This window comes from Pristiophorus japonicus, unplaced genomic scaffold, assembly GCF_044704955.1.
Source record: "Pristiophorus japonicus isolate sPriJap1 unplaced genomic scaffold, sPriJap1.hap1 HAP1_SCAFFOLD_325, whole genome shotgun sequence".
Lineage (NCBI taxonomy): Eukaryota > Metazoa > Chordata > Chondrichthyes > Pristiophoridae > Pristiophorus > Pristiophorus japonicus.
Genome location: NW_027253052.1, coordinates 493,890 through 520,020, shown reverse-complemented (window position 1 = coordinate 520,020; position 26,131 = coordinate 493,890). Strand labels below are relative to the sequence as shown.

Here is a 26,131-nt window from a genome sequence, read left to right as displayed (position 1 = left end):
GGAGCCATTTTGTGTAGTGTGTTTGTTAGTGATGTTCTAAAGAATATATTACAATGCCCCTGCACCGAAGTTATTGGTAATGACAAATACTCATTTCAGCTTTGAACTTCTGTTACCTATATGCCAATCTTAAAAATAATTCGTTAAGAAACATTGTTTCACCATTTTAATCTGCCATTATTATCTGTTGTAAACATTAGTGCAATGCCAACAGCTTTGACGATAAGTGTTTTATCTGCAGTTTCTGCATGTACCCAGCAGCTTCCTGGCGAAGTTTACCCGCCAACCCACCAAGCTCGCGAGCCACGCTCCGGCAAGTGTTTCTCACTGCGTCAAATATCACCAAGCAACGCGTTTACAGAGCGTCACACAATGGCCTTGCCTATCGGATAGCAAAGGGCAGAAATTGCGCCGTTATTTTTTTTAAATTAAAAAAAAACACTACATCTGAAGTACCAAAGTGAATAGATGGTTATTCTTTTTCATACCTTCCATTATTTCCCCCTCTATTTTTGAACATTGTTATAAAATGTATTTTCTAGACAGCCCAGCCCCCCGCACCCCCCCCCCCCCCGCCGCTGATGGGATAACCCGGACAGGCTGCCTGCTGTGACCCAACAATAGTCAGTGAGGCCGGCGGCAGCCGGGCCGCGCCGCCAGCGGCTTTTATCGCTGACAGTATTGCACTGACTGCGGACGTGCTTTTTATTGGAGCAAATTTGTAAAATTTATCAAGTTTTGTGTTCTTCTTTGTTTGTTATATATAATTCTGTATTCGATCGTCGCTTCTCTCTTGTTTTATATCGGTCGTCTTCCTTGAGCAGGCGCGCTCAGGCGCGCGGTCGGTCTGCCGACCATGTTTGAGGACATGTTCGACGACTTTATGGAAATGACCAGCGACTTCTACTCGACATGGTGGGCCAGTCCTCCGCCGCCGCCAGAATCATTCTTCCACTATCTATTCGGCATCGGATTCTTTGAGACTGTGACGTTCCTGCGCAGCACGTACATGGGCATCATCACCTTGGTGATGCTGTGTCTGTTATTTGTGAGCTTCCTCATGCAGATCATGGTGGTCTGCATGTACCTGATTTACTGGTGGAAGGAGTGGAAGCAAAAACATTCAATGGCGTCGCTGAAGCCGGCTATATCCGATTCGCCTCACTCCACGTGTCACCAGGTGCGTGTCTGGGGTTGGGCTTTATTTTGCTAGGAAGCACTGGACCCCATTACATTTGCCTTCTGGATCTAGCATCTCTGCTGAACCCATCCTCTGCGATAGGAGGCTCCACCACCCCGCCCCAACGAGGCCTCCGATCCGCCACAAGGCCACTCACCAAACCCCACCCCCATGCTACTCATCGCCCTCTGATGCTCACCTGGCCCTCCGATGCTCACCTGGCCCCCATCCTACCACCCCCATGCTCCTCTGGCCCCCGATCATTCCTGAATCCCTCCATTCCCTTGCTACTCTGACCCACGATTGTGCCTGACCCCACCCTTGCTTCTTTGGACCCTGAATTGGCACTTCAGCCCCAATCAATGCTGATTTCTTTCCCCCACTCCTCCTCCAGGCCCCCAGTGATCCCTCCCTCCTCTCTGCGGCCTAGTGCCATGGGTCTACCCGCCCTCAGCCAACCAACATCATAATCTGTTAAATTTGGAAGGACCTGCGGGATTCCTGTTCTCCCATGTTTCCTGACCGCTTTCGAGTGCCTGGCTCCCAACCTGCCAAATATTTAAAATTCAGGCCAATATCTTCAATTCCTGTCACAACTGCGTTCCTTAGCCACTGACTCCATTCCTCTCCCTGGCAACTGTCTGAAGCTGCACCAGTCTGTTCGCAAACTTGGTGTTGTTTTTGACCCTGAGATGAGCTTCTGGCTACATATCCATGCCATCACTAAGACCGTCTATTTCCACTTGCGTAACTCCGCCCTGCTTCTGCTCATCTGCTGAAACCCTCACCATGCTTTTGCTGCCTCCAGACTTGACTATTCCAACCAGCTCCTGACTGGGTTCCTATTTTCCACCCTCCATAAACTTAAGCTCATGCAGGATTCTGCTGTCCCTATCCGAAGCCGCACCATGTCCCGTTCATCCACCGTCCCTGTGCTCGCTGACATACGTTGACTCTATTTCACTGCAATCTTCATGTACAGTCACATATGTTTCCTGTTCAACTCAGAATATAGCCATTTAAAAACACTGCAGCCTTTTAAATGCTGAAGCAGCACAATAACGTTCTTCATAGCTCGTGCATTCACACAGGCAACCCACAGTTCGAGCAGAAGAATAAGTTAACCACAGACCTGTATACAACATTAGCTAGGCCACAGCTTGAGTACTGTGTACAGTTCTGGTCACCACATTACAGGAAAGATTAGAGAGAGTACAGAGGAGATTTATGAGGATGTTGCCAGGACTGGAAAATTTTAACTGAGGAAAGATTGAATAGGCTGGGGTTGTTTTCTCTAGAACAAAGGAGGGTGAGGGGAGATTTAATTGAGGTGACTAAAATTATGAGGGGCCTAGATAGAGTGGCTAGGAAGGATCTAATTCCCTTTGCAGAAGGATTAGAGGGAAGATGAGAAAAAAGATCACCCAGAGGATGGTGGGGGTCTGGAACTCACTGTCTGAATGGATAGTGGAGGCAGAAACCCTCAGAGCATTTAAAAATTACTTGTATGTGCACTTAATGTGCCCAAGTTTCCACATGATTTGCGCCTGATTTTTAGGAGCAACTGGCGGAGAACGGAGTATCTTAGAAATCGCAATTCTCCACATTTTTTTTTTCTATAGTTCTAGTCAGGTAGAACAGTTTTACTTTGGAACAGAATTTTTTCTTCAAAAGGGAGCGTGTCCGGCTACTGACGCCTGATTTCAAAGTTCCCACAGTGAAAACGTACTCCAAACTAACTTAGAATGGAGCAAGTGAAGATTTTTGTAGAACTGAAAAACCTGTTCTACGCATTAAAAAATCAGGCGCAGGTTACAAATTAGGCGTCCAGAACGAGGTGAGGGGGTGGGGGAAGGGAAGTCATTAAATTCTACAATAAATCCTTATTTATACTTCTACAAATATTATACAAGTAAATCCAACCTGAATAAACATTTATAAGCAAAGAAAAGATTAAATAAACCATCTTCCTACCTGTGTGAAAGTGCTTCAACCACAGAGAATGCTGCAGTCAGCCTCACAAGTTGAGGCACCCGTTCGTTCCCGCGGGGGGGGGGGGGGGGGGAGGAGGAGACAGTGAGAAGGCTGCAAGAAGCCTCAGTGTTGATGGCAATGTGCTTTTATTAAAAAATGTTCAAAAATTAAATAGCTACAAAGAACTACAAAAATGGCCGAGTGCCAATGTTTCCTTCACACTGCGCGTGCGCGAACGCGCAAAAGCTCCAACGCGCACGCGCAACGTTGCCGGCAGGAAAAAAACTAATTTAAATGGTACCCGCCCCCTCCCATTTACAAAATCGGCGCGAGTGTAGGCTCCGCCCCCCTGGGCGCCGCACCAAACAGACAAGGAGCTGCAAAGCGCTCCAGAATCGCGCGTTTTTTTTCCGGCGCCGCAGCTCAAAGGGGCGCCCGTTTTTTATCGTGTGGAAACTTGGGCCCAAAGAGCTGTGAGCTACAGGGCTACGGACCTAATGCTGGAAGGTAGGATTAGGCTGGGCAGTTCTTTTTCAACTGGACACGATGGGCTGAATGGCCTGCTGTGTCGTAATTTTTCTATTCTAAAAATTCTACATGTCCCTCATCGCATTTTTATGCTGCTTGCACTTTGTTATGGCATGTCCTGGTGGAGCTGACCTCATTATGGGCTGGACTTGCTTTCTTCTATTGACCTGTAGCAGTTTTTCCGATTGGTCTCGCTGACCACGCTGAGGACTCCCCATCTTTGTACAGTGTTGCTGATGTTTCCATAGTGTAGGATGTCTGTCAGTTTCACCACCATTATACACTATTTTAGCAGAAAATAATACAAAATAAAAAACGTGCCATAAAGTTCAAGCAGCATACAAATTCGATCAGGGACAGGTATAATTTATAGAATAGAAAAATTACGACACAGGAGGAGGCCATTCGGCCCATCATGTCCGTGCCGGTAGAAAAAGACCTACCCAGCCTAACCCCACCTTCCAGCACTAGCTCTGTAGGTCACTGTTCTTTGGGCTCAATTTTGGCCGAGCCCGTTTTTTTTGCACACTTACCCAAGTTCCGGCGATTCAGTATGTCAGGAGATGCTCCAGAAAAAAAATGTTCCAACTTTTGCTGCTGTCTGGCCTCGTCTGCAGCCGCGCAGCGTGGCCAGTCGCCTCGGGGGGTGTGGGGTGGGTGGAGCCTGTGTTCTGCGTTGGAAAATGTGCTGGAACGTCTGCACATGCGCGATGGAAAAAAGTGATGGCCGCACATGCGCAGTAACGCTCGAGTCTGTGTGCCTTCTGTGCTGCAGATATGGGGAACCCTCGCATGAAGTGCAGACTTCAGGGCTGGTTCCACAGGCCTCTGTTTGCAATGCGATAAGCCAGGACGGTCACACTGACCAGGGCTGCACTGAACAAACCTCAGCCATGCACCCGAGTCTTATCCAGCCTGCTTTTGAGCTGAGGGCAGTCTCTCGGTGCTGGGCAAGACTCTGCTGCAAACGTGCAAGGAAACCAGACTTCAAAAGCAACCAACAATAAATATTTTATTCTGAAGATTCTTAATCGGAGTTTTTAAGAATATGGCCGTGCTGTATCGAAGAATGCCGATTCTGATCTTCTGGAGATCCAAATTGGTGCTATTGCTTTTAATTGTGATTAGCCTAGTGCTGCATGTCCTGATAGCTCTGCTGCCTATACTGGAACTGAGTGTGCAGGGAAGGTGTGATAAGATAAGAACATAAGAATTAGGAACAGGAGTAGGCCATCTAGCCCCTCGAGCCTGCTCCGCCATTCAACAAGATCGTGGCTGATCTGGCCGTGGACTCAGCTCCACTTACCCGTCCGCTCCCCGTAACCCTTAATTCCCTTATTGGTTAAAAATCTATCGATCTGTGATTTGAATATATTCAATGAGCTAGCCTCAGCTGCTTCCTTGGGCAGAGAATTCCACAGATTCACAACCCTCTGGGAGAAGAAATTCCTTCTCAACTCGGTTTTGAATTGGCTCCCCTGTATTTTGAGGCTGTGCCCACTAGTTCTAGTCTCCCCGACCAGTGGAAACAACCTCTCTGCCTCTATCTTGTCTATCCCTTTCATTATTTTACATGTTTCTATAAGATCACCCCTCATCCTTCTGAACTCCAACGAGTAAAGTCTACTCAATCTATCATCATAAGGTAACCCCCTCATCTCCAGAATCAGCCTAGTGAATCGTCTCTGGAGCCCCCTCCAAAGCTAGTATATCCTTCCTTAAGTAAGGTGACCAAAACTGCACGCAGTACTCCAGGTGCGGCCTCACCAATACCCTGTACAGTTGCAGCAGGACCTCCCTGCTTTTGTACTCCATCCCTCTCGCAATGAAGGCCAACATTCCATTCGCCTTCCTGATTATCTGCTGCACCTGCAAACTAAATTTTTGGGATTCATGCACAAGGACCCCCAGGTCCCTCTGCACCGCAGCATGTTGTAATTTCTCCCCCATTCAAATAATATTTCCTTCCACTGTTTTTTTTTCCCCAAGGTGGATGACCTCACATTTTCCGACATTGTATTCCATCTGCCAAACCTTAGCCCATTCGCTTAACCTATCTAAATCTCTTTGCAGCCTCTCTGTGTCCTCTACACAACCCACTTTCCCACTAATCTTTGTGTCATCTGCAAATTTTGTTACACTACACTCTGTCCCCTCTTCCAGGTCATCTATGTATATTGTAAACAGTTGTGGTCCCAGCACCGATCCCTGTGGCACACCACTAACCACCGATTGCCAACCCGAAAAAGACCCATTTATCCCGGCTCTCTGCTTTCTGTTAGCCAGCCAATTCTCGATCCGTGCTAATACATTTCCTCTGACTCCGCGTACCTTTGTCTTCTGCAGTAACCTTTCGTGTGGCATCTTATCGAATGCCTTTTGGAAATCTAAATACACCACATCCATCGGTACATCTCTATCCACCATGCTCGTTATATCCTCAAAGAATTCCAGTAAATTAGTTAAACATGATTTCCCCTTCATGAATCCATGTTGCGTCTGCTTGATTGCACTATTCCTATCTAGATGTCCTGCTATTTCTTCCTTAATGATAGCTTCAAGCATTTTCCTCACTACAGATGTTAAACTAACCAGCCTATTGTTACCTGCCTTTTGTCTGCCCCCTTTTTTAAACAGAGGCATTAAATTAGCTGCTTTCCAATCCGCAGGTACCTCCCCAGAGTCCAGAGAATTTTGGTAGATTATAACGAATGCATCTGCTATAACTTCTTTTAATACCCTGGGATGCACTTCATCAGGACCAGGGGACTTGTCTACCTTGAGTCCCATTAGCCTGTCCAGCACTATCCCCCTAGTGATAGTGATTATCTCAAGGTCCTCCCTTCCCACATTCCCGTGACCAGCAATTTTTGGCATGGTTTTTGTGTCTTCCACTGTGAAGACCGAAGCAAAATAATTGTTTAAGGTCTCAGCCATTTCCACATTTGCCATTATTAAACCCCCCTTCTCATCTTCTAAGGGACCAACATTTACTTTAGCCACTCTTTTCCGTTTTATATATCGGTAAAAGCTTTTACTATCTGTTTTTATGTTTTGCGCAAGTTTACTTTCGTAATCTATCTTTCCTTTCTTTATTGCTTTCTTAGTCATTCTTTGCTGTCGTTTAACATTTTCCCAATCTTCTAGTTTCCCACTAACCTTGGCCACCTTATACGCATTGGTTTTTAATTTGATACTTTCCTTTATTTCCTTGGTTATCCACGGCTGGTTATCCCTTCTCTTACCGCCCTTTTTCACTGGAATATATTTTTGTTGAGCACTATGAAAGAGCTCCTTAAAAGTCCTCCACTGTTCCTCAATTGTGCCACCGTTTAGTCTGTGTTCCCAGTTGACTTTAGCCAACTCTGCCCTCATCCCATTGTAGTCCCCGTTGTTTAAGCATAGTACGCTCGATTGAGACACTACTTCCTCACCCTCAATCCGTATTACAAATTCAACCATACTGTGATCACTCATTCCGAGAGGATCTTTTACTAGGAGATCGTTTATTATTCCTGTTTCATTACACAGGACCAGATCTAAGATAGCTTGCTCCCTTGTAGGTTCTGTAACATACTGTTCCAAGAAACAATCCCGTATGCATTCTATGAATTCCTCCTCCAGGCTACCCTGTGCGATTTGATTTGACCAATCGATATGTAGGTTAAAATCCCCCATGATTACTGCCGTTCCTTTTTCACATGCCTCCATTATTCCCTTGATTATTGCCCGCCCCACCGCGAAGTTATAAACGACGCCCACCAGTGACTTTTTCCCCTTGCTATCTCTAATCTCCACCCACAATGATTCAATATTTTGTTCATTCGAGCCAATATCATCTCTCACAACTGCCCTGATATTATTAAAGGCCTTTATTAACAGAGCTACCCCACCTCCTTTCCCTTCTTGTCTATCTTTCCGAATTGTCAGGTACCCCTGTATGTTTAATTCCCAGTCTTGGCCACCCTGCAACCACGTTTCTGTAATGGCCACCAAATCATACCCATTTGTAATGATTTGTGCCGTCAACTCATTTACTTTATTTCGAATGCTGCGTGCGTTTAGGTAGAGTGTTTTAATACTAGTTTTTAAACCATGATTTTTACTTTTGACCCCTCCTGCAGCCCCTTTATATTCATACATATTGTCCCTTCCTATCACCTTGTGGTTTACACTTACCCCAGTGCTACTCTGCTCTGTTGCCTCCTGCCTTTTGCATTCTTTCTTGGGGCCCTGTTGATCTGAGCTCTCACCCACTCTAACTAGCTCAGAGCCCTCTCCTGGGTTCCGAATACTCCTCGCATTGAGGCACCGAGCTTTCATGCTTGCCTTTTTATTACACTTTGACCCTTTAGAATTTTGCTGTACAGTGGCCCTTTGTGTTTTTTGCCTTGGGTTTCTCTGTCCTCCACTTTTACTCATCTCCTTTCTGTGTTTTGCTTCTGTCTCCATTTTGTTTCCCTCTGTCTCCCTGCATTGGTTCCTATCCCCCTGCCATATTAGTTTAACTCCTCCCCAACAGCACTAGCAAACACTCCTCCTGGGACATTGGTTCCGGTCCTGCCCAGGTGCAGACCGTCCAGTTTGTACTGGTCCTACCTCCCCCAGAACCGGTTCCAATGCCCCAGGAATTTGAATCCCTCCCTGCTGCACCACTGCTCAAGCCACATATTCATCTGAGCTATCCAGCGATTCCTACTCTGACTAGCATGTGGCACTGGTAGCAATCCCGAGATTACTACTGTTGAGGTCCTACATTTTAATTTAGCTCCTAGCTCCTTAAATTCGTTTCGTAGGACCTCATTCCTTTTTTTACCAATGTCGTTGGTACCAATGTGCACCACGACAACTGGCTGTTCACCCTCCCTTTTCAGAATGTCCTGTACCCGCTCAGAGACATCCTTGACCCTTGCACCAGGGAGGCAACATACCATCCTGGAGTCTTGGTTGCGGCCGCAGAAACCCCTATCTATTCCCCTTACAATTGAAGCCCCTATCACCATCGCTCTCCCACTCTTTTTCCTGCCCTCCTGTGCAGCAGAGCCAGCCACGGTGCCATAAACTTGGCTGCTGCTGCCCTCCCCTGATGAGTCATCCCCCTCAACAGTACTCAAAGCGGTGTATCTGTTTTGAAGGGGGATGGCTGCAGGGGACCCCTGCACTCCCTTCCTTGCACTGCTCTTCCTGCTGGTCTTCCATTCCCTATCTGGCTGTGGACCCTTCACCTGCGGTAAGTCCAACTCGCTACATGTGCTACTCACGTCATTCTCAGCATCGTGGATGCTCCAGAGTGAATCCACCCTCAGCTACAATTCCGCAACGCGGACCGTCAGGAGCTGGAGGCGGATACACTTCCCAGACATGTCGTCGTCAGGGACACCAGAAGTGTCCCTGAGTTCCCACATGGTACAGGAGGAGCACATCACGTGACCGAGCTCTCCTGCCATGACTTAACCCTTAGATACACTTAAATTGGCAACAACAATGCTAAAGTTTACTCACTGTTATAGCAGAGAAAAAAGAAAAACTACTCACCAATCACCAGCCAATCACTTACCCCCTTGGCAGTGACGTCACCTTTCTGTTTCTTTCTACTTTTTTCCCTTCTCCCTGTAGCTGCACAAGCACGCCTCAGCGACGCACATCCCGACTGCTGATCTCGTGGCCTTTATATGCCTCTCGCCGACCCCGGACTCACGCCTCAGCGACGCACATCCCGACTGCTGATCTCGTGGCCTTTATAGGCCTCTCGCCGACCCTGGACTCACGCCTCAGCGACGCGCCTCAGCGACGCACCTCCCGACTGCTGATCTCGCGGCCTTTATAGGCCTCTCGCCGACCCTGGACTCACGCCTGAGCGACGCATCTCCCGACTGCTGATCTCGCGGCCTTTATAGGCCTCCCGCTGACCCTGGACTCACGCCTCAGCGACGCACACACAGGCTGCAGACCACAAAGTTCTTTTTCTCCCAAACCAGCCTCTCTGTTGAATTGCTCCCTCCCGCCCCTAGCCCAGGCCGAGTGGCCTCCCAGTGCGTTGTCCCGCCCCGAGCCCAGGCCGAGTGGCCTCCCAGTGCGTTGTCCCGCCCCGAGCCCAGGCCGAGTGGCCTCCCAGTGCGTTGTCCCGCCCCGACCCCAGGCCGAGTGGCCTCCCAGTGCGTTGTCCCGCCCTTAGCCCAGACCGAGTGGCCTCCCAGTGCGTTGTCCCGCCCCTAGCCCAGGCCGAGTGGCCTCCCAGTGCATTGTCCCGCCCCTAGCCCAGGCCGAGTGGCCTCCCAGTGCGTTGTCCTGCCCCTAGCCCAGACCGAGTGGCCTCCTGCACAGGCCCGCTGCCTTCCCGTGCCGAGTGCAGAAAGGTGAATTGGAGTTTGATCCGGAAGGTAGGACTTTAATTTTTTATTTTTGTCATTGCTTTTCTACCGTCTTACCCTTTAATCTATTATCCCAGTAAGCTTTAGCCAACTCTGCCTTCATACCTTTTGTATTTGCCGGTATTTAAGTTCAGGACTTGAGTTTGAGACCTAGCTTCTCCACCCTCAAACTGAATTTGAAATTCCACCATGCTATGATCACTCTTCCCAAGAGGATCCTTCACTAAGAGATCATTAATTAATCCAAACTCATTATACATTACCAGATTTAAAATAGTCTGCTCCCTGGTTGGTTCCACAATGTATTTTTTGAAGAAACCATTCCGCATACACGATGAACTCTTCTTCCAGGCTACCTTTGCCAACTTGATTTGTCCAATTAATATGAAGATTAAAATTGCACACGATTATTGCCGTACCTTTCTTACAAGCGTCCATTATTTCTTGATTTATATCCTGTCCCACAGTGTGGCTACTGTTAGGGGGCCTAGAGACCACTCTCACCAGTGACTTATTTCCCTTATTATTTCTTATCTCTACCCAAACTGATTCTACATCATGATCTTCTGAGCCAATGTCATTTTTCACTACTGCACTGATCTTATCTTTTATTAACAGAGCTACACCACCTCACTTTTCCTTCCTGCTTATCCTTCCAAAAAGGCAAATACCCCTGAATATTCAGTTCTCAGCCTTGGTCACCTTGCAACCACATCTCTAACGGCAATCAGATCATACCCATTTATTTCTATTTGTGCCGTCAACTCATCTATCTTGTTAGGAATGCTGTGTGCATTCAGATAAAGAGCTTTTAATTTTCCTGACTCTGACTCTTTCTGATGCTTTCTTATGTGTATACGCTCTGTCCTTTCCTGTCACACTCTGGTTATCATTACCCCTATCGCTACCCTGCACATTTGCCTTCTCCTTTCTCTTTGACTTTTTACATTTCTGCTCACTGGATCCCTCCCCCCTACCCCACCCCCCACCCCCACTACAGGTGCAGCGTCGAGAATCCGGAGTTTCGGACTTGGGATGATCGGTGGCAGGGTCGTTCGGAATCCGAAAATGTTCCGGAATCTGGACCCGACGACCCTGCCGACCTTGGGGCCTCCTCAGCGGGGCCTGCCCGAACACTACCTCGGCAGGGCCGGCCCGCCCGATGACAACCTCCTCGGTGGGGCGGGGCCGCCCCTGCTCGACCACCTCCTCGGCGAGACCCCTGCTCAACGACAATCTCCTCGGCGGGGCCCGCCCGACGACATCCTCGGTGAGGCCAGACCACCCCAACAGCTCCTCGGCGGGAATCCTCCCCATTTTCTGACGTTCCGAAATCCAGAAATACCAGAACCTGGATTCGTGACGTCAGAAACTGATCGAAAGTCTGGAAAAACCCGGAATCTGGAGCGGCTTCAGTCCCGAGGGTTCCGGATTTTAGGCGCTGCACCTGTATTTAGTTTAAAACCCTATCTACAACCCTAGTTATTCAATTCACCTGGAGACTGGTCCCAGCCTGGTTCAAGTGAAGCCTGTCTCGATGGAACAGCTCCCTCGTATCCCAGTACTAGTGCCCCATGAATTGAAACCCATTTCTCCCACACCAATCTTTAAGCCACATGTTCAACTCTCTGATCTTATTTACCCGATGCAAATTTACTCGTGGCTCAGGTAGCAATCCAGAGATTATTACCTTTGTGCTTCTGCTTTTTAATTTAGCCCCTAGCTGCTTATACTCCCTCAGCAGAACCTCTATCTTTGTCCTACCTACGTCGTTGGTACCTACGTGGACCACGACAACTGGATCTTTTCCCTCCCAGTCCAAGTCTCTCTCCAGCCCAGAGGAGATGTCCTTAATCCTGGCACCGGGCAGGCAATTCTATCTTCGGGACTCGCGCTCTCGGCTGCAGAGAACAGTATCTATCCCCCTAACTATACTGTCCCCTACCACTATCACATTCCTTTTTACTGCCCAAACTTGAATGGCCCCTGTACCACGGTGCTGTGGTCAGTTTGCTCATCCTTCCTACAGTCCCTGCTCTCCCTCCCTGCAGTCCCTGCTCTCCCTCCCTGCAGTCCCTGCTCTCGTCCACACATGGAGTAAGAACCTCATACGTGTTGGATAATTGCAAGGGCTGAGGCTCCTCCATCACTACATTCTGGGTCACCATACCTGACTCACTCGTAATCACACCCTCCTGTCCCTGACCATGGACCAAATTTGAATTATTTAACCTAAGGGGTGTGACTGCCTGGTGAAACACCGCGTCCAGGTAACTCTCCCCCTCCCAGATGTGTCGCAGACTTTGAAGCTCGAACTCCAGTTCATCAACTTGGAGCCGAAGTTCCTTGAGCAGCCAACACTTACTGCAGATGTGGTCGCCGTGGATCACGCTGGTGTCCACCAGCTCCCACATGCTTCAGCTGCAACATACCGCATGCCCCTGCCATTTCTAATGTCTTTTATTCAATTAATTAAGTTTTCAAGTTTTGAATGTTTAGTTTTTAATCCCGGCTCTCAATTTAAAGCAATGACCAAGAAAAAGAGAGAAATACTGACCAACCAATCAATTCCCCGCTTTCCTGTGACATCATGCTTTGATTTCTTTTTACTTCTTACCCTCCCAGGTCGGTTGGTGCTGCTCCGGAATCTCCCGTTCCGATCTGGTCTCGCGCTGTTTTCGGCCGCTCTCGTGTCACTTGTTTCTTCACTCCCAGGCACCAGCTCATATAAATTTTCCTGTTGGGGCAGCTAGATATTGTCAGTGAGGATGTGATGCCTGGTGATTCACAGAGCAGAAGGAAGTGGGTGAGGATGTGCCACCTTCCCAGCGCAGGCTCCCTGTGGTTCCAGAGGCGTGGGACCAAGAACTCTTCGATATTCATCTGAACAGCAGGATGTTTGAGGAATACCATACCTATGTGCTGGCAATTTTGACTTTTAAGCCTACAGCTGTCTTGTGGCAACATCAGGGAAGCTTTATCTTTGTTGCAGGCACCAATGGAGTGTGTGGGAGCTTCATTGGAATCTGCTGTAGACATCTGCGCTGCAGTGCCGTTGACCTTCATATCATAAATTTAATTGAGCACTCGGGACTTAGTGGCCCAAAAGTGGGAAAGGCCATAAAAGGACGGAGCGATTTAATGGTGGAATACTACCAAAAACAGTTTCTGCCTGATTTTTTTTCCACATAAATGTACTTACTCCAATTATGTAGTACAAATACAGCAAGGAAATTCACTCCCTATGTTCTTAGTCCAACAGGGAAAGAAACAAACATTGCTTAATTAGGATACAGAGGATACTGGAATCTGAAATACCTTGAAGTTCTGCTCTTCCCTCAGACGGGATTCCTGTTTGTCTCTTTTACCTTGTTCATCTTCATTGCTTTCTGTTTCCCTTCTCGTGTTCGATCAAGTATCTGCCAAAACTCGTTTTCACAGCCACATCTCTTTCCTCAGCAACTGTCTCCATATCTGACTTAATCCACGTGGATTCCAACTGAAATTCCACCCTTCATGTTTTGGATCCACTCAGGATTACAGATATCTCTGAGATATTCAACGTTCCTCGAACCACTGCTCTCGCCGCATCCCGAGATCCACACTCAATGCTATGCGCCGCCACAAGCGCACTCTCGACCTCTCTCTTCAGCAGCACCGACTAAGCTGTCCTGGTCCGCAGTTCCATTTCATCCTTCGCCACATCCAGCACTTTAACAAAAAACTTTTTCTTTTCCTTTCAGGTGTCAAGGATCATAAGCTTCAACAACTCTTGGATACCAACACCCCTCCGAAACCACCACCTCCTTCACTTCCCTCTGATCCCATCCCTTCCAATCTCACCCCTGCCATGTTTTCACTGTCCACTCTGATCTTCCCCTCTCTGACCCCGAACGATCAGTCCTCAGCAAAGGCCTGAGCTTCATCCGCTTGTGCCCCCACCTCAATGAATTTTGAGCTCAGCACGACGCTCAGCTCTTTTTCCGCCCACTTCGGCCAGGAGTCTTTCCTCTGCACAGCTGACCTTTCCCATTTTCAGAATTCTCGCTCGACCTGGACCCCTCCTTCTGGCCTCTTGTCCTCTAGATCTCTTCATTGCAAACCGCCGATGAGACTCAATTTCTCTGCTCCCCTCACTCACTCCAACCTACCTACCTGCCTCTGAACTTGCAGCACTCCGCGTTCTCAGATCCAACTCCAACTTTGTCATTAAACCTGCCGACAAGGGTAGTTCTGTTGTTTGGTGAACCGACCTCTACCTTGCAGAGGCTAATCGCCAACTCTCTGACAGCTCCTACCTCCCGTTGGACCATGATCCCACGACCAAACATCAAGCCATCATTTCCTATACCATCACTGACCTCATCTCCTCTGGAGATCTTCCCTCCACAGCCACCAACCTTGTAATTCCCCAGCTCTGCACAGCCCATTTCTACCTCCTTCCCAAGATCCACCAACAGGACTGCACCGGTAGACCCATCGTTTCAGCCTGTTCATTTCTTCCAATCTCAACTCTATTTATTCTTCCCTTGTCCAGTCTCTTCCCACCTATATCAGCGACTCGTCCGATGCCCTCCGCCACTTTAACAGTTTCCAATTTCCTGGCCCCAACCATCTCCTTTTCACTGGATGTACAATCCCTCTACACTTCCATCCCCCACCAGGATGGCCTGAGGGCACTCCGCTTCTTCCTCGAGCTGGCGCCCAACCAGTCCCCATCCACAAACACCCTCACCCGCCTGGCTGAACGTCTTGTCAAATTGAATAACTTCTCCTTTGTCTCCACTCACTTCCTCCAAATTAAAGGTGTTGCTATGGGAACTTGCATGGGTCCTAGCTATGCCTGCCTTTTTGTAGGATATGTGGAACATTCTTTGTTCCAGTCGTACTCAGGCCCTCTCCCTCACCTCTTTTTTCCAGTACATCGATGACTGTATTGGGGCCGTCTCCTGCTCTCGCCCTGAACTAGAAAATTTAATTCACTTTGCATCCAATTTCCACCCTTCCCTCACTTTCACATGGACCATCTTAGACTCTTCCCTTCCTCAACTTCTCTGTCTCCCATTTCTAGGGGTAGACTATTGACAAACATTCACTATAAGCCCACTGACCCCCACAAGCTACCTGGACTACAATTCCTCCCACCCTGCATCCTGTAGGGACTCCATTCCATTCTCCCAGGTTCTCTGTCTCCGTCGCATCTGTTCTGACGATGCCACCTTCGCACACTATTGCCTCTGATATGTGTTCCGCCATGGTTAACATGACCCTTGACCGTGTCCGTTCTACTTCCTGCACTTCTGCTCTTACCCCTTCACCTCCCTCTCAGAACCACGACCTCGACCGTGTCCGTTCTACTTCCTGCACTTCTGCTCTTACCCCTTCACCTCCCTCTCAGAACCACGACAGGGTTCCCCTTGTCCTCACCTTTCACCCCACCAATCTCCAGGTTCAACGGATCATCCTCCACCATTTCCATCACCTCCAGCTTGATCCCACCACCAATCACATCTTCCCCTCCCCTCCCCTCTCAGCATTCCAAAGGGACTGCTCCCTCTGCGACACCCTTGTCCATTCCGCAGTCAGCCCCAGCAGCCCCCCCTTCCCACTGCACCTTCCGATGCAAGTGCCGGCGACACAACGCCAGCCCTTTTACCTCCTCCCTTCCCACTCCCCAAACAGGGCCTAGGTGAAACAGCGATTTACTTGTCCTTCTTTCTGATAAGCTCACAATAAAGGATGAAACTGAGTACTGTGTACAATGAGCAAGTGTGACCTTAGCTCCTTTAATGAGACTTCAGAATGCAGGAGCCTCGTGGGTGGGCTGCTTGTATACCGTGCTCCCAAGAAATGCTGGGATTCCTTGGGACTCCAACAGGTAGGCCCTCTGGTGGTAGTGTAATACAGGTTGCAAGGGGTTAAATACATAACATCACTCCCCACAAAGTCAATAGTACACTTATTTATAAGGTGACACCAGCTGGGGCTACTCGCTCCCTTGTCGATCATCTCGGTACAAATGCGGGTGTGGGTGAGTTGGTTAGTTCTTCATTGGGCTGCTGGGCAGCCGAGCTTGCCAGGCTGCTGGGAATGGTGAGTTTCGTGGTCAACCATGATGTCAGTTGCCACTTTGTGTGTGTGTGTGTGTGTGTGTGTGTGTATGTGTTGGATGGTCAAAGTTGGTGGTGTCTTCTTCGGTTTGTTCATAGCAGTTGTTGAACCGCAATTTGATTTGGTCCAAATGTTTTCTGTACGTTAGTCCACTGGCCAATTTGACCTGAAACACCCGATTCCCCTCTTTGGCTGTGACCGTGCCAGCGAGCCATTTGGGACCATTTCCATAATTGAATACAAACACAGGATCATTGATCTCAATATCACGTGACAAATTTGCGTAGTCATGGTACAAACTTTGTTGATGGAGCCTGCCCTCCACGTGATCATGGAGATAAGGATGGACAAGAGAGAGCCTTGTTTTGAGCAGTTCGGCTGGGGGAACTCCGGCGAGTGAGTCGGGTCTGGTGCAGTAGCTGAGCAGCACCCGGGATAGCCGGGTCTGCAGGGAGCCTTCCGACATACGTTTCAAGCTTTGCTTGATGGTCTGAACTGCCCTTTCTGCCTGGCCGTTGGATGCGGGCTTGAACAGGGCAGATGTGATATGCTTGATCCCATTGCGGGTCATGAATTCCTTGAATTCAGCACTGGTGAAACATAGCCCATTGTCGCTGACCAGGACATCAGGCAGGCCGTGTGTGGCAACATGGCTCATAGGCTTTCAATTTGTGTCCGTGGACATGCTTACAGACATTATCGCACATTCAATCCATTTTGAATCAGCGTCCACGACAACCAAAAACATTTTGCCTCGAAATTGGCCTGCATAGTCCACGTGGATCCTCGACCAAGGTTTGGAGGGCCACGACCACAAACTTAGCGGTGCGTCTCTGGGTGCATTAGTCAGCTGAGAGCAAGTGTTGCACTGGCGCACGCATGACTAAATCTGAGTCAATGCTGGGCCACCATACATGGGATCTGGTTGTGGCTTTCATCATTACAATGCCTGGGTGGGTGCTGTGCAGTTCACAAATGAACGTATCTCTGCCTTTCTTGGGCAAGACCACACGATTGCCCCACAACAGACAGTCCGCTTGCAGGGACATTTTTTCTTTGCGCCTGTGGAACGGCTTAATCGCCTCCTGCATCTCCGCTGGGACTATGGACCAGCTCCCATGGAGGACACAGTTTTTTTACCAAGGACATAAAGGATCCTGGCTGGTCCAGGTCCTGATCTGGCAGGCCGTGACGGGGGACTTCTTGTTCTCAAATGCATCCAATACCATGAGCAAGTCCACTGGCTGTGCCATTTCCACCCCGGTGGTGGGCAATGGCAGCCGACTGAGTATTTGCGAGTTCTTTGTGCCCGGTCTGTGGCGGATTACATAGTTGTATGCCGACAGCGTGAGTGCCCAGCTTTGGATGTGGGCAGAGGCATTAGTGTTAATCCCTTGCTCTCAGAAAACAGCGATATGAGCGGCTTGTGGTCCGTTTCAAGCTCAAACTTGAGGCCAAGTAAGTACTGGTGCATTTTTTTTACCCTGTAAACGCACGCCAGAGCCTCTTTTTCAATCGTGCTGTAGATCCTTTTGGCCTTGGACAAACTCCTGGACGCATAAGCGACCGGTTGCAAAATCCCCGATTCGTTAGCCTGTTGTAACACACACCCAACCCCGTATGACGACTCATCGCAAGCCAGCACTAATCTTTTACAAGGATTATACAGGACAAGCAGTTTGTTTGAACACAACAGATTTCTGGCTTTCGTAAAGGCAGCCTCTCGTGAATTCCCCCATACCCTGTCGTCTCCCTTGCGCAGTAGCACATGTAGGGGTTCTAGCAGGGTGCTTAACCCAGGTAGGAAATTACCAAAATAGTTAAGGAGTCCAGGAACCACTGCAGCTCCGTCACGTTCTGTGGTCGCGGCACGTTCTTGATGGCCTCCGTCTTGGCGTCAGTGGGTCTGAAGCCGTCTGCTGCGATTCTTCTTCCCAAGAACTCAACGTCCTGCGCCAGGAAAACACACTTCGAGTGTTTCAACCTGAGCCCCACGCGATCCAACCGACGATGGCATCAGCCTTCTAACGTGTAACTGGAGGATATTATGACTCTTCCAAGACTAGATGTTGGACTCGCAATCTAATGAGACAATGTCAGGATCGATAGAGGGATAATGAGGGGTGGAGCTGTACTGTAAATGTGGAAGCTGACTCCATGTCTGAATATTACATCAAGTGGCAGCATGTAGATGAGAAAGGGGAGAGTGCAACGGTTGAATCCCTACTGGATTCTGGAGGTAACAGCTGCAGTATCATGAAGAAAGGCCACTGCTGGAGATACTCTAGCTACCATCCACAGGTAAGTGGTACCAAGTGAGGGCTGTTCCACTGAGCTAGACAATGGACGGGAAGCATTGGAGGAGAATGGCGTGGTTGACCGTGTCAAAAACTGCAGAGATGTCAAAGAGGGTGAACCACAATTACAGTCACATAAGATGTAATTTGTAGCTTTGATTAGGGTCGTTTTGTTGCTCTGACAAGGGTGGAAATGTGATTGGAGAGATTGAAACAGAGCTGCAAGAAAGATGGGTATGCATTTGGGAGGTGACATCACATTCAATACCTTTGCATATTCGAAGATAGAGCCGTAGTTTACAAGGACAGGTCGGCCAAGATTAGTTTTTTTTTGAAGGATGAGGATGTGTGTTTTGAAGAGGGAGGAGAACAGTACCTAAGGATAGGGACCATTTACAGTATCAGCTGGCATGGGGACCAGGAAGAATGGCCATCCAGTTTAGTGGTAATGGGGTCCAGGGAGCAGGAGGTAGGTGTCATGGACAAGATAAGCTTGGAAGGGGCATGAGGGGAGATGGAGGAGAAATCATTCAATATGATCATGGCTGACAATGCACTTCAGTATCCCATTCCTGCTTTCTCTCCATAAGCCTTGATCCCTTTAGCCATAAGGGCCACATCTAACTCCCTTTTGAATATATCTGAAGAACTGGCCTCAACAACTTTCTGTGACACAGGTTCAGGGATAGTCTATGGGGAAGCTTGGTTTGGTGAGCATCGGGAAGCAGCAGAAGCAGCAAAAAGGATGATCTCAATCTTGGTGACGAAGTCTGTGAGCTCCTCACATTTGGGCAGGAAGGAACTGAAATCCGAGGGGAGAGGATAAAATAACCTTTGAGATGGAGATTAAGATCACAAGGGATGTGCAGAGGTTGGGGTTAGAAAGGAGGGTGGATATTTTGAGGAGAAACTTGTGATGGGATTTGAGTGTACAAGGATTTTAAAGGAGAGATGAGTGGTGGAACAAAGAGACATGCTTGAAGGGGGAGAAAGTGGCATAGGAGTAAGGGGAAGAGATAAGTGGCAGATGCAATTTAATGTGGATGGGTGGGGTAAAATATTTTGGGAGAAAAAGCAAGGAACTTTATGGAAATACTGAATGGTGTGAATGAACAGAACTGTCAGTTTAAATATATAATTGCTTGTAAGTATAAGTGCTGGCAGATGAAGTTGGGTCGATACAATATTTTTAAAAATTTGTTCTATGCATGTGGGCATCACTGGCAAGGCCAATATTTATTACTCACCCTCGTTTCCCTTGAGAAGGCGGTGGTGAACCTTTTTATTGAATGCTGCAGTCCAATTTATGAATCCGAATTCAGTTTTAAAAAAAACTAAAAATAAACGCAGTGACTCCTGATAACAAACTGGAAGCTACTGTAGTCCAACCATCCCCTCTTGACATTCAACAGCATCACCATCGAATCGTCAACCATATACATCCTTGGGGGTGGTGGGAGGGTGGTCATTGACCAGAAACTCACTGGTTCAGCCACATTAATGCTGTAGCTACTAGACTAGGTCAGAGGCTTGGCATTCTGTGGTGACTTAATTACCTCCCGACTCCCCAAAGCCTCTCTGCCACCTACAAAGCACAAGTCAGGAGTGTGATGGAACACTCTACTTGCTGGATGGTGCAGCTGTAACAAACCTCCTCTTCCTACATCCTCCTCTTTGAACGACACACTTTAATCTTGTATCTATGTCCTGTTCTAGTCCCACTCAACCACCGGAAACGGTCTGTTTCACTATACTTTGTCCCATCCCTTCAAAATTTTAAACATCTCCATAAAATCACCCCTTAATCTCTTCTGCTCTAACAAAACCTGCCCCAGTTTTTCAAAGTCTTTTGGCATATATTCCTTATACCATGCAGCACCACTACATCCTTGCATAAGAGGGGAGGCTACTCTTAACATGCTAATTGGGGTCCCATACAGTTCAAATGTTCAGTGTAAGTTTCGGATACCAATGAGTAAAGTGTGTAACGTGCATGCCCCGTCATTATGCAGCATAACCAGTGGTCCTTTATAGGGGTCTTGCTCATGAATGCTGTTCCTGGCACCACAAAAATCTTGCCACTCACTACTGGCCATCCACATCCTCCTCACTCCGTTCACTCTATTACCTCTGGCTTAATTCCGTGGAAGTTGCCATCCACCTTGGTTGCCTGTTAGTGCTGGTTTAGCGCTTGCAGATCACCGATCAAATGAAAATGAGACCCTCAAATTGGCTTAGGGTTCTAGAAGGCAAGGACATTGGGCACTACTCAATGTTGGCACAAAGTGAAAATCCAACCCAACGCCCATGTGTATTGCCACAGGAGATTGCCCAGTATCAGAAAGTTATAGTTGTGAAATTAGTTACACTGGTCCCAAGTTTCAACATGATTTTCTCCTGATTTTTAGGAGCAACTGGTGTAGAACGGAGTATCTTAGAAATCGGAGTTCTCGCCATTTAGTTTGCTCCAGTTCTAGTCAGTTAAAACAGTTTCACTTTGGAACAGAATTTTTTTTTCAAAGGATGCGTGTCCGGCCACTTACGCCTGTTTTCAAAGTTTCGTCAGTGAAAACTTACTCCAAACTAACTTAGAATGGAGTAAGTGAAGATTTTTGTACGCTCGAAAAAACCTTGTCGACGCTTTGGAAAATTAGGTGTAGGTTACAAATCAGGCGTAGGGAATGGGGGTGGGGGGGGTTTAAAGGGAAGTTTACAAACATTAAACACTTCAGTTTTACAAATAAAGAGCCATTATCAATAATAAGTGATAAATACATCAATAAATCAACCAATAAATCAATCAAAAATTAATTAAAAAATAATTTTAAAAAAAAATCAATAAATAAAACATTTTCTACTCACCGACTACAGCACCGGGAGCCCTCCAACTGCGTGCTGGGATCAGCACCCCCCAGTGTGTCTCTGTCAGTGTCTCTATCTCTCTCTCTGTCTGTCTGTCTGTCTGTGTGTGTCTCTCATTCTCTGCCTGTCCGTGTCTGTTTCTGACAGCGAGGGGAGGGGGAGAGAGAGGGGAGCAGAGGGAGAGAAGGGGGAGGGAAGGGAGGGGGGAGAAGGGGGAAATGAGATGGTGGAGGGGAAAATGAGATGGTGGGGGGGGAAAGGAGATGGTGGGCAGGGGGGGAAAGAAGATGGGGGGGGGGAGGGAAAGGAGATGGGGGAGGGAGGCTGAATGGGCCGGTGGGGGGGCGGTGGGAGGGAGAGGGAGGTCAGGTCAGGGGGAGGGAGGTCAGGTCGGATCCAGTCCGGGGGCCGGGGGGGGGGCGGCGGAGCCGGTGTCGGGTCCGGTCCAGGGGCGGGGGAAGCGGGAGTCGGGTCGGGTCCAGTCCAGGTGTTCGGGGGGGAGAGGGGGGAGCGGGAGTCGGGTCCGGTCCGGAGGCGGGAAGCGGGAGTCGTGTCGGGTCGGGAGGAAGCAGGAACTGGCCGTGGGAGGAGCCTTATTCACGCAGCCCCAGTGAGGCCATTCGGCCAGGGCTAGGGGCTGCATGGTTCGGCCCCTCCCACACTGTTTTGGGCGCCTGAAGCTACTGCACATGCGCTCCCACTGTCGCGCATGTGCAGAGGTCCCGGCACTGTTTTCAGCGCAGGGACCTAGCTCCGCTCCCTACTGCTCCTGCTGCGCTGTGCCGAGCTGGAAACGACCTGCAGGGAGCTGGAGAATCTGGAAATTTTCTTTAGGTGCATTTTGTGGCGCGAAAAACGGGCGTCCAGGTCGGGACTGCGCGCCGTTCTAGGCGCGGCTCGAAACTTGGGCCCACGGGAAGTAGGATTTGAAGACCGCAAGACTTTTAATATACTAGTTGATCTCCTACGGCATTGCAAACGGGATGTCAAGACCAAGTGCAGTATTTGGATCAAATGGGGTTAGAGAATGGGGAATTGATTGGACCCCAACAGAGGAAGGAGAAGGGGAAGGAGGCAAGGAGAGAGGGAGGGAGGGAGGAAGGAAAGAAATGGAGATGGGGAGGGGCTAAGCAGAGGGGCAAAGGGGAGGGTGGAAAAGGACGTGGGGGGAGAATAGGATGGGGGAAAGGGATGCAAGAAAAATGAGGATGTGGCGAGGGGAGGCGGGTGGCAGTAAAGCCAGTGAAACTCTTAGCAGGAAGGAGAATTGGAAGGGTGGTTTCAGTGTGTTCCTCTTTCCTCTTAAAAATCCTAATTTTCATTTTCGTGAAAGGGGTTTGAGGTTCCCATTTCCATTTTGCAGGCCTTTTTATGTCAGTGGGCGTGATGAGCTACACGTTTACTTCCTTCATGCCTCGATTTCTGAGTCAATGGAGGATGGCTGCAATCACTTTCCTTTTGACAGAAACAAAACAAGTTAACTGTGGAAATGTGTTGCCTTACATAACTGCAAGAGACAATCTGGGGTGACGATAAGAACTCGCTCCAGTGGCTGGAATTTGTGGGCAGCGGCGAAGCAAAGGCATTCGCCACTGGCCCTAATGAAAGCGATCCAGAGATCTCGAGATTGCGAAAAGTTTGTCTTTTTCAGCATACAAGTATAATGCAGTTTAATGGGGGAATCCTTAATGCGATCTGCTATGACGTCAACAAGCTGTCTAAGTAGCCAATCATATTGCAGATAGAGAAGCAGGCAATGGGAACCTGCTTTTCTCCGATTTAAAAAAAATGTTGGAGAGTAAAACAAAGATTGGGGCTCTCACATAGGGATAAGGCAGAACCTGAAATAATCATGCTCAAACTTATAAACAGTGTAATTTTTTAAAAGTTTCTTAAAAATTGTAATTTTTCTCATAATGGAGAAATTTGACACTCCAAGAAACTAATTTGTGTTTCAGGGCCATAACATTTGTTTAGCAGTCAATACGCTGTTAAAACCCCAGTTACACCGAATCCAACTTGAGGTAATGTGGAAAAGCCCAAGTTTTTGTCAGTTTCACTGATTTCACTGATTACACTGATTATGGGGGAGGGGTACAGCGCAGCCAGAGTCGGAGCCGTGAATGGCTGACCGCAACTTCAGGATTTCCACGTTTAGATGTGCATGCGCTACTTCCTGAAGCTGCGGTCTGTTTCAAAGGGGTAATAACGGCGAACGCTGTTAATTGGCCGTTATTACCCACTGCAAATTCCCACCCACTGATTACGATTTTGTCTACCCGGTCGGGAGCGAGACGACCGGGGTCTGGAGCAAGGTGCCAGCCTGCTGCCGGTTCCATCCCGCTCACTACAAGTGATTTTACCTTGATAGGGCTTGTTAAGCCCACTCGGCGAGGTTTCTGGCCAATTAAAAGGAAGCAGGTCTGATGACTTCATTTGATAACGCCTCATTAGCCGGTTTCCTTCAAGGGACCATGTCCACATTGATTTTGACAGTTGTTGTGTCAGTGTTCTACAGCATTGAGGTACTGCAAACACTGACAAACACTGCAGAGGTGCATGGCTGCACCCAGGCTCTTCCGTGGCTTCCTCCAGATGCTATGGAGGAGGTCACAGCACACAGCACTCCAATGGGCAGTGGAGACCTCCCCAGGAGACCAACGCAGCCCAATTGCACATTTCACAGGAGGGTACCAAGCAGGGATGTCGTCAGGAGGAACAGGCTGCAGTGGCTCAAACCTTTCAATGACCTCAGTAGATCACGAAACGTTACCACACTCAACCTCATTCTCCTGTGCCACTCATCACATCCTCATCACTCTGCCTTCCCTATCCTACTCCTGCACATCCTTACTCACACCAACTTACCTTGTACCTCCACCCATCCCCTCTCTCTATCTACATTATCAATTTCCCATCTCACTAGCCACCTCTCACGCTCACCCTCATCCTAGTCCAATCATATCAACTAACAACACACAAGGGTAGGCACTTGGGTGTTATATCCAATGTTCGTGTAAAGTTTCTGTTAATGTGTTGTCAAACATTGAAACCTTTATTTTCAACATTTGCATTCTTGGACAGATTTGGGTACATGTTTGGAAATGGCTTAGTGAATGGTGAAACATAACGGTTCCCTTGTAATGGTGATGAGTGTGAAAGGAGTGGTTTGGACATTGTAGGGATGCTTTATGGTGCTAGTGTGGGATGGTGTCAATCTGGCGCATCATGTGGCAGCCAGGGTGTACAGTGTCGAGTGAAGTAAATCTGGCCATGCTGAGTCCATCCCGGGAGGCAATATGGTTAGGTGCTGATGCCCTGTGTCCTGTGCAGCATCAGCTGATTGCGGAGAAGGTTGGTGTTGTTGGTGATGCTGGTGTTGTGATTGATCATGGTTTCATTCTGAGGACCAAGGTGTGATTTTTTTTTTTAAGGGCACCAATGCTGCTGGAATAGATGGGAGGTGAGATTGAGATGACAGAAGCGATCCGTCAATGGTGAGAGGTTGTTCCAGTGAGGTTAGAGAGTTTGCTCCAAACAGTTGCTAGCTGCGTCAAGCTCAGTCTGTCTTCCATATGCACTAAGCAACAACAACTAACCTTGGAAAGTGAACACCTATGAAATGGGAGCTTTGATAGACAATTTGCAGCTGTCAAGTTAGTAAATCATCCCATGCTGACACAACACCCGACGACCTAACCTGGCGCGATCCCCGAGCAGTGGGAAAGCTGTTGGTAAGCTCTCAAAATCTAACGGTGAGTTTAAATTGGTGTTTAATTGCCTTTTACCAAGCTCTTAATAATCTAAATTGCCTGCCCCACTGCTTGGTCTGTTCAGCGCTGACGGACCCGACACCTGGGAAACTATCGTGGAGGCGAGTTGACAATGGGCTCCCGTTGTCTATCATTTCAATTTTAACTGCTGACCCGCCTCCGATCCCGTCCTCTCAGCGCCGGTAAAATTCCAGACTTTGAGTCAGGTGGGATTAGAAAACAAAAAAGAAAGAAACAGGACATCGGAGAATTAGGACGACTCTTCAGTGCAGGGCAAGCATGCACTGAAAGTTCTTTCAACAGATGAGCACTTAGAAATTCAGGTACACGTACTCGGACCTGAGAGACAGTTGGATGCTGATCTGCCCTATGGAAGCAGGAATACGCATGTGCTTTTTTTAAAAAGCCATGCAAATTTATTTGGAAATGTCCCAAATTGGCTTCTTATATCTGATCAAGGCCTTCAAGATCTATCTCCGATTTAGGTCATGCTTGAACTATTGGAATAATGCTGATGTGTAACCATATAGTGGCTTTGGGAATAGTAATGATAGATGAATTACTGAGGCACCATACAGCAGCCACAACAGCTCTTTTCTGAGCTAATGTTATATGGTTTTTTAAACATAACAGAGCCTTATCATCATAGGCAGTCCCTCGGAATCGAGGAACATAACATAAGAATAGGAACAGGAGTAGACCATACGGCCCCTCGAGCCTGCTCCACCATTCAGTAAGATCATGGCTGATCTGATCATGGACTCGGCTCCACTTCCCCGCCCGCTCCCCATAACCTCTTATCCCCTTATCGTTTAAGAAACTGTCTATTTCTGTCTTAAATTTATTCAATGTCCCAGCTTCCACAACTCTCTGAGGCAGCAAATTCCACAGATTTATAACCCTCAGAAGAAATTTCTCCTCATCTCTGTTTTCAATGGGCGGCCCCTTATTCTAAGATTATGCCCTCTAGTTCTCGTCTTCCCCTATCAGTGGAAACATCCTCTCTGCATCTACTTTGTCAAGCCCCCCTCATAA

The 26,131-nt window shown here is 48.2% G+C and overlaps 1 protein-coding gene across 7 annotated transcripts in view; it reads left to right on the top strand.

The window, feature by feature from the left end:
• The first annotated feature begins 636 nt into the window (after positions 1-636).
• LOC139249566 (uncharacterized) overlaps positions 637-26,131 on the top strand; it is a 211,307-nt gene continuing 185,812 nt past the window's right edge. For all 7 annotated transcript variants that reach the window (XR_011591213.1, XR_011591214.1, XM_070872513.1 and 4 more), the window contains exon 1: positions 637-1,180. Coding sequence is in view for 5 of the 7 variants with exons in the window: in XM_070872513.1 (XP_070728614.1) it covers positions 857-1,180 (324 nt within the window). In the remaining 2 variants the exon portion in view is untranslated. The remainder of the gene's footprint in view (positions 1,181-26,131) is intronic.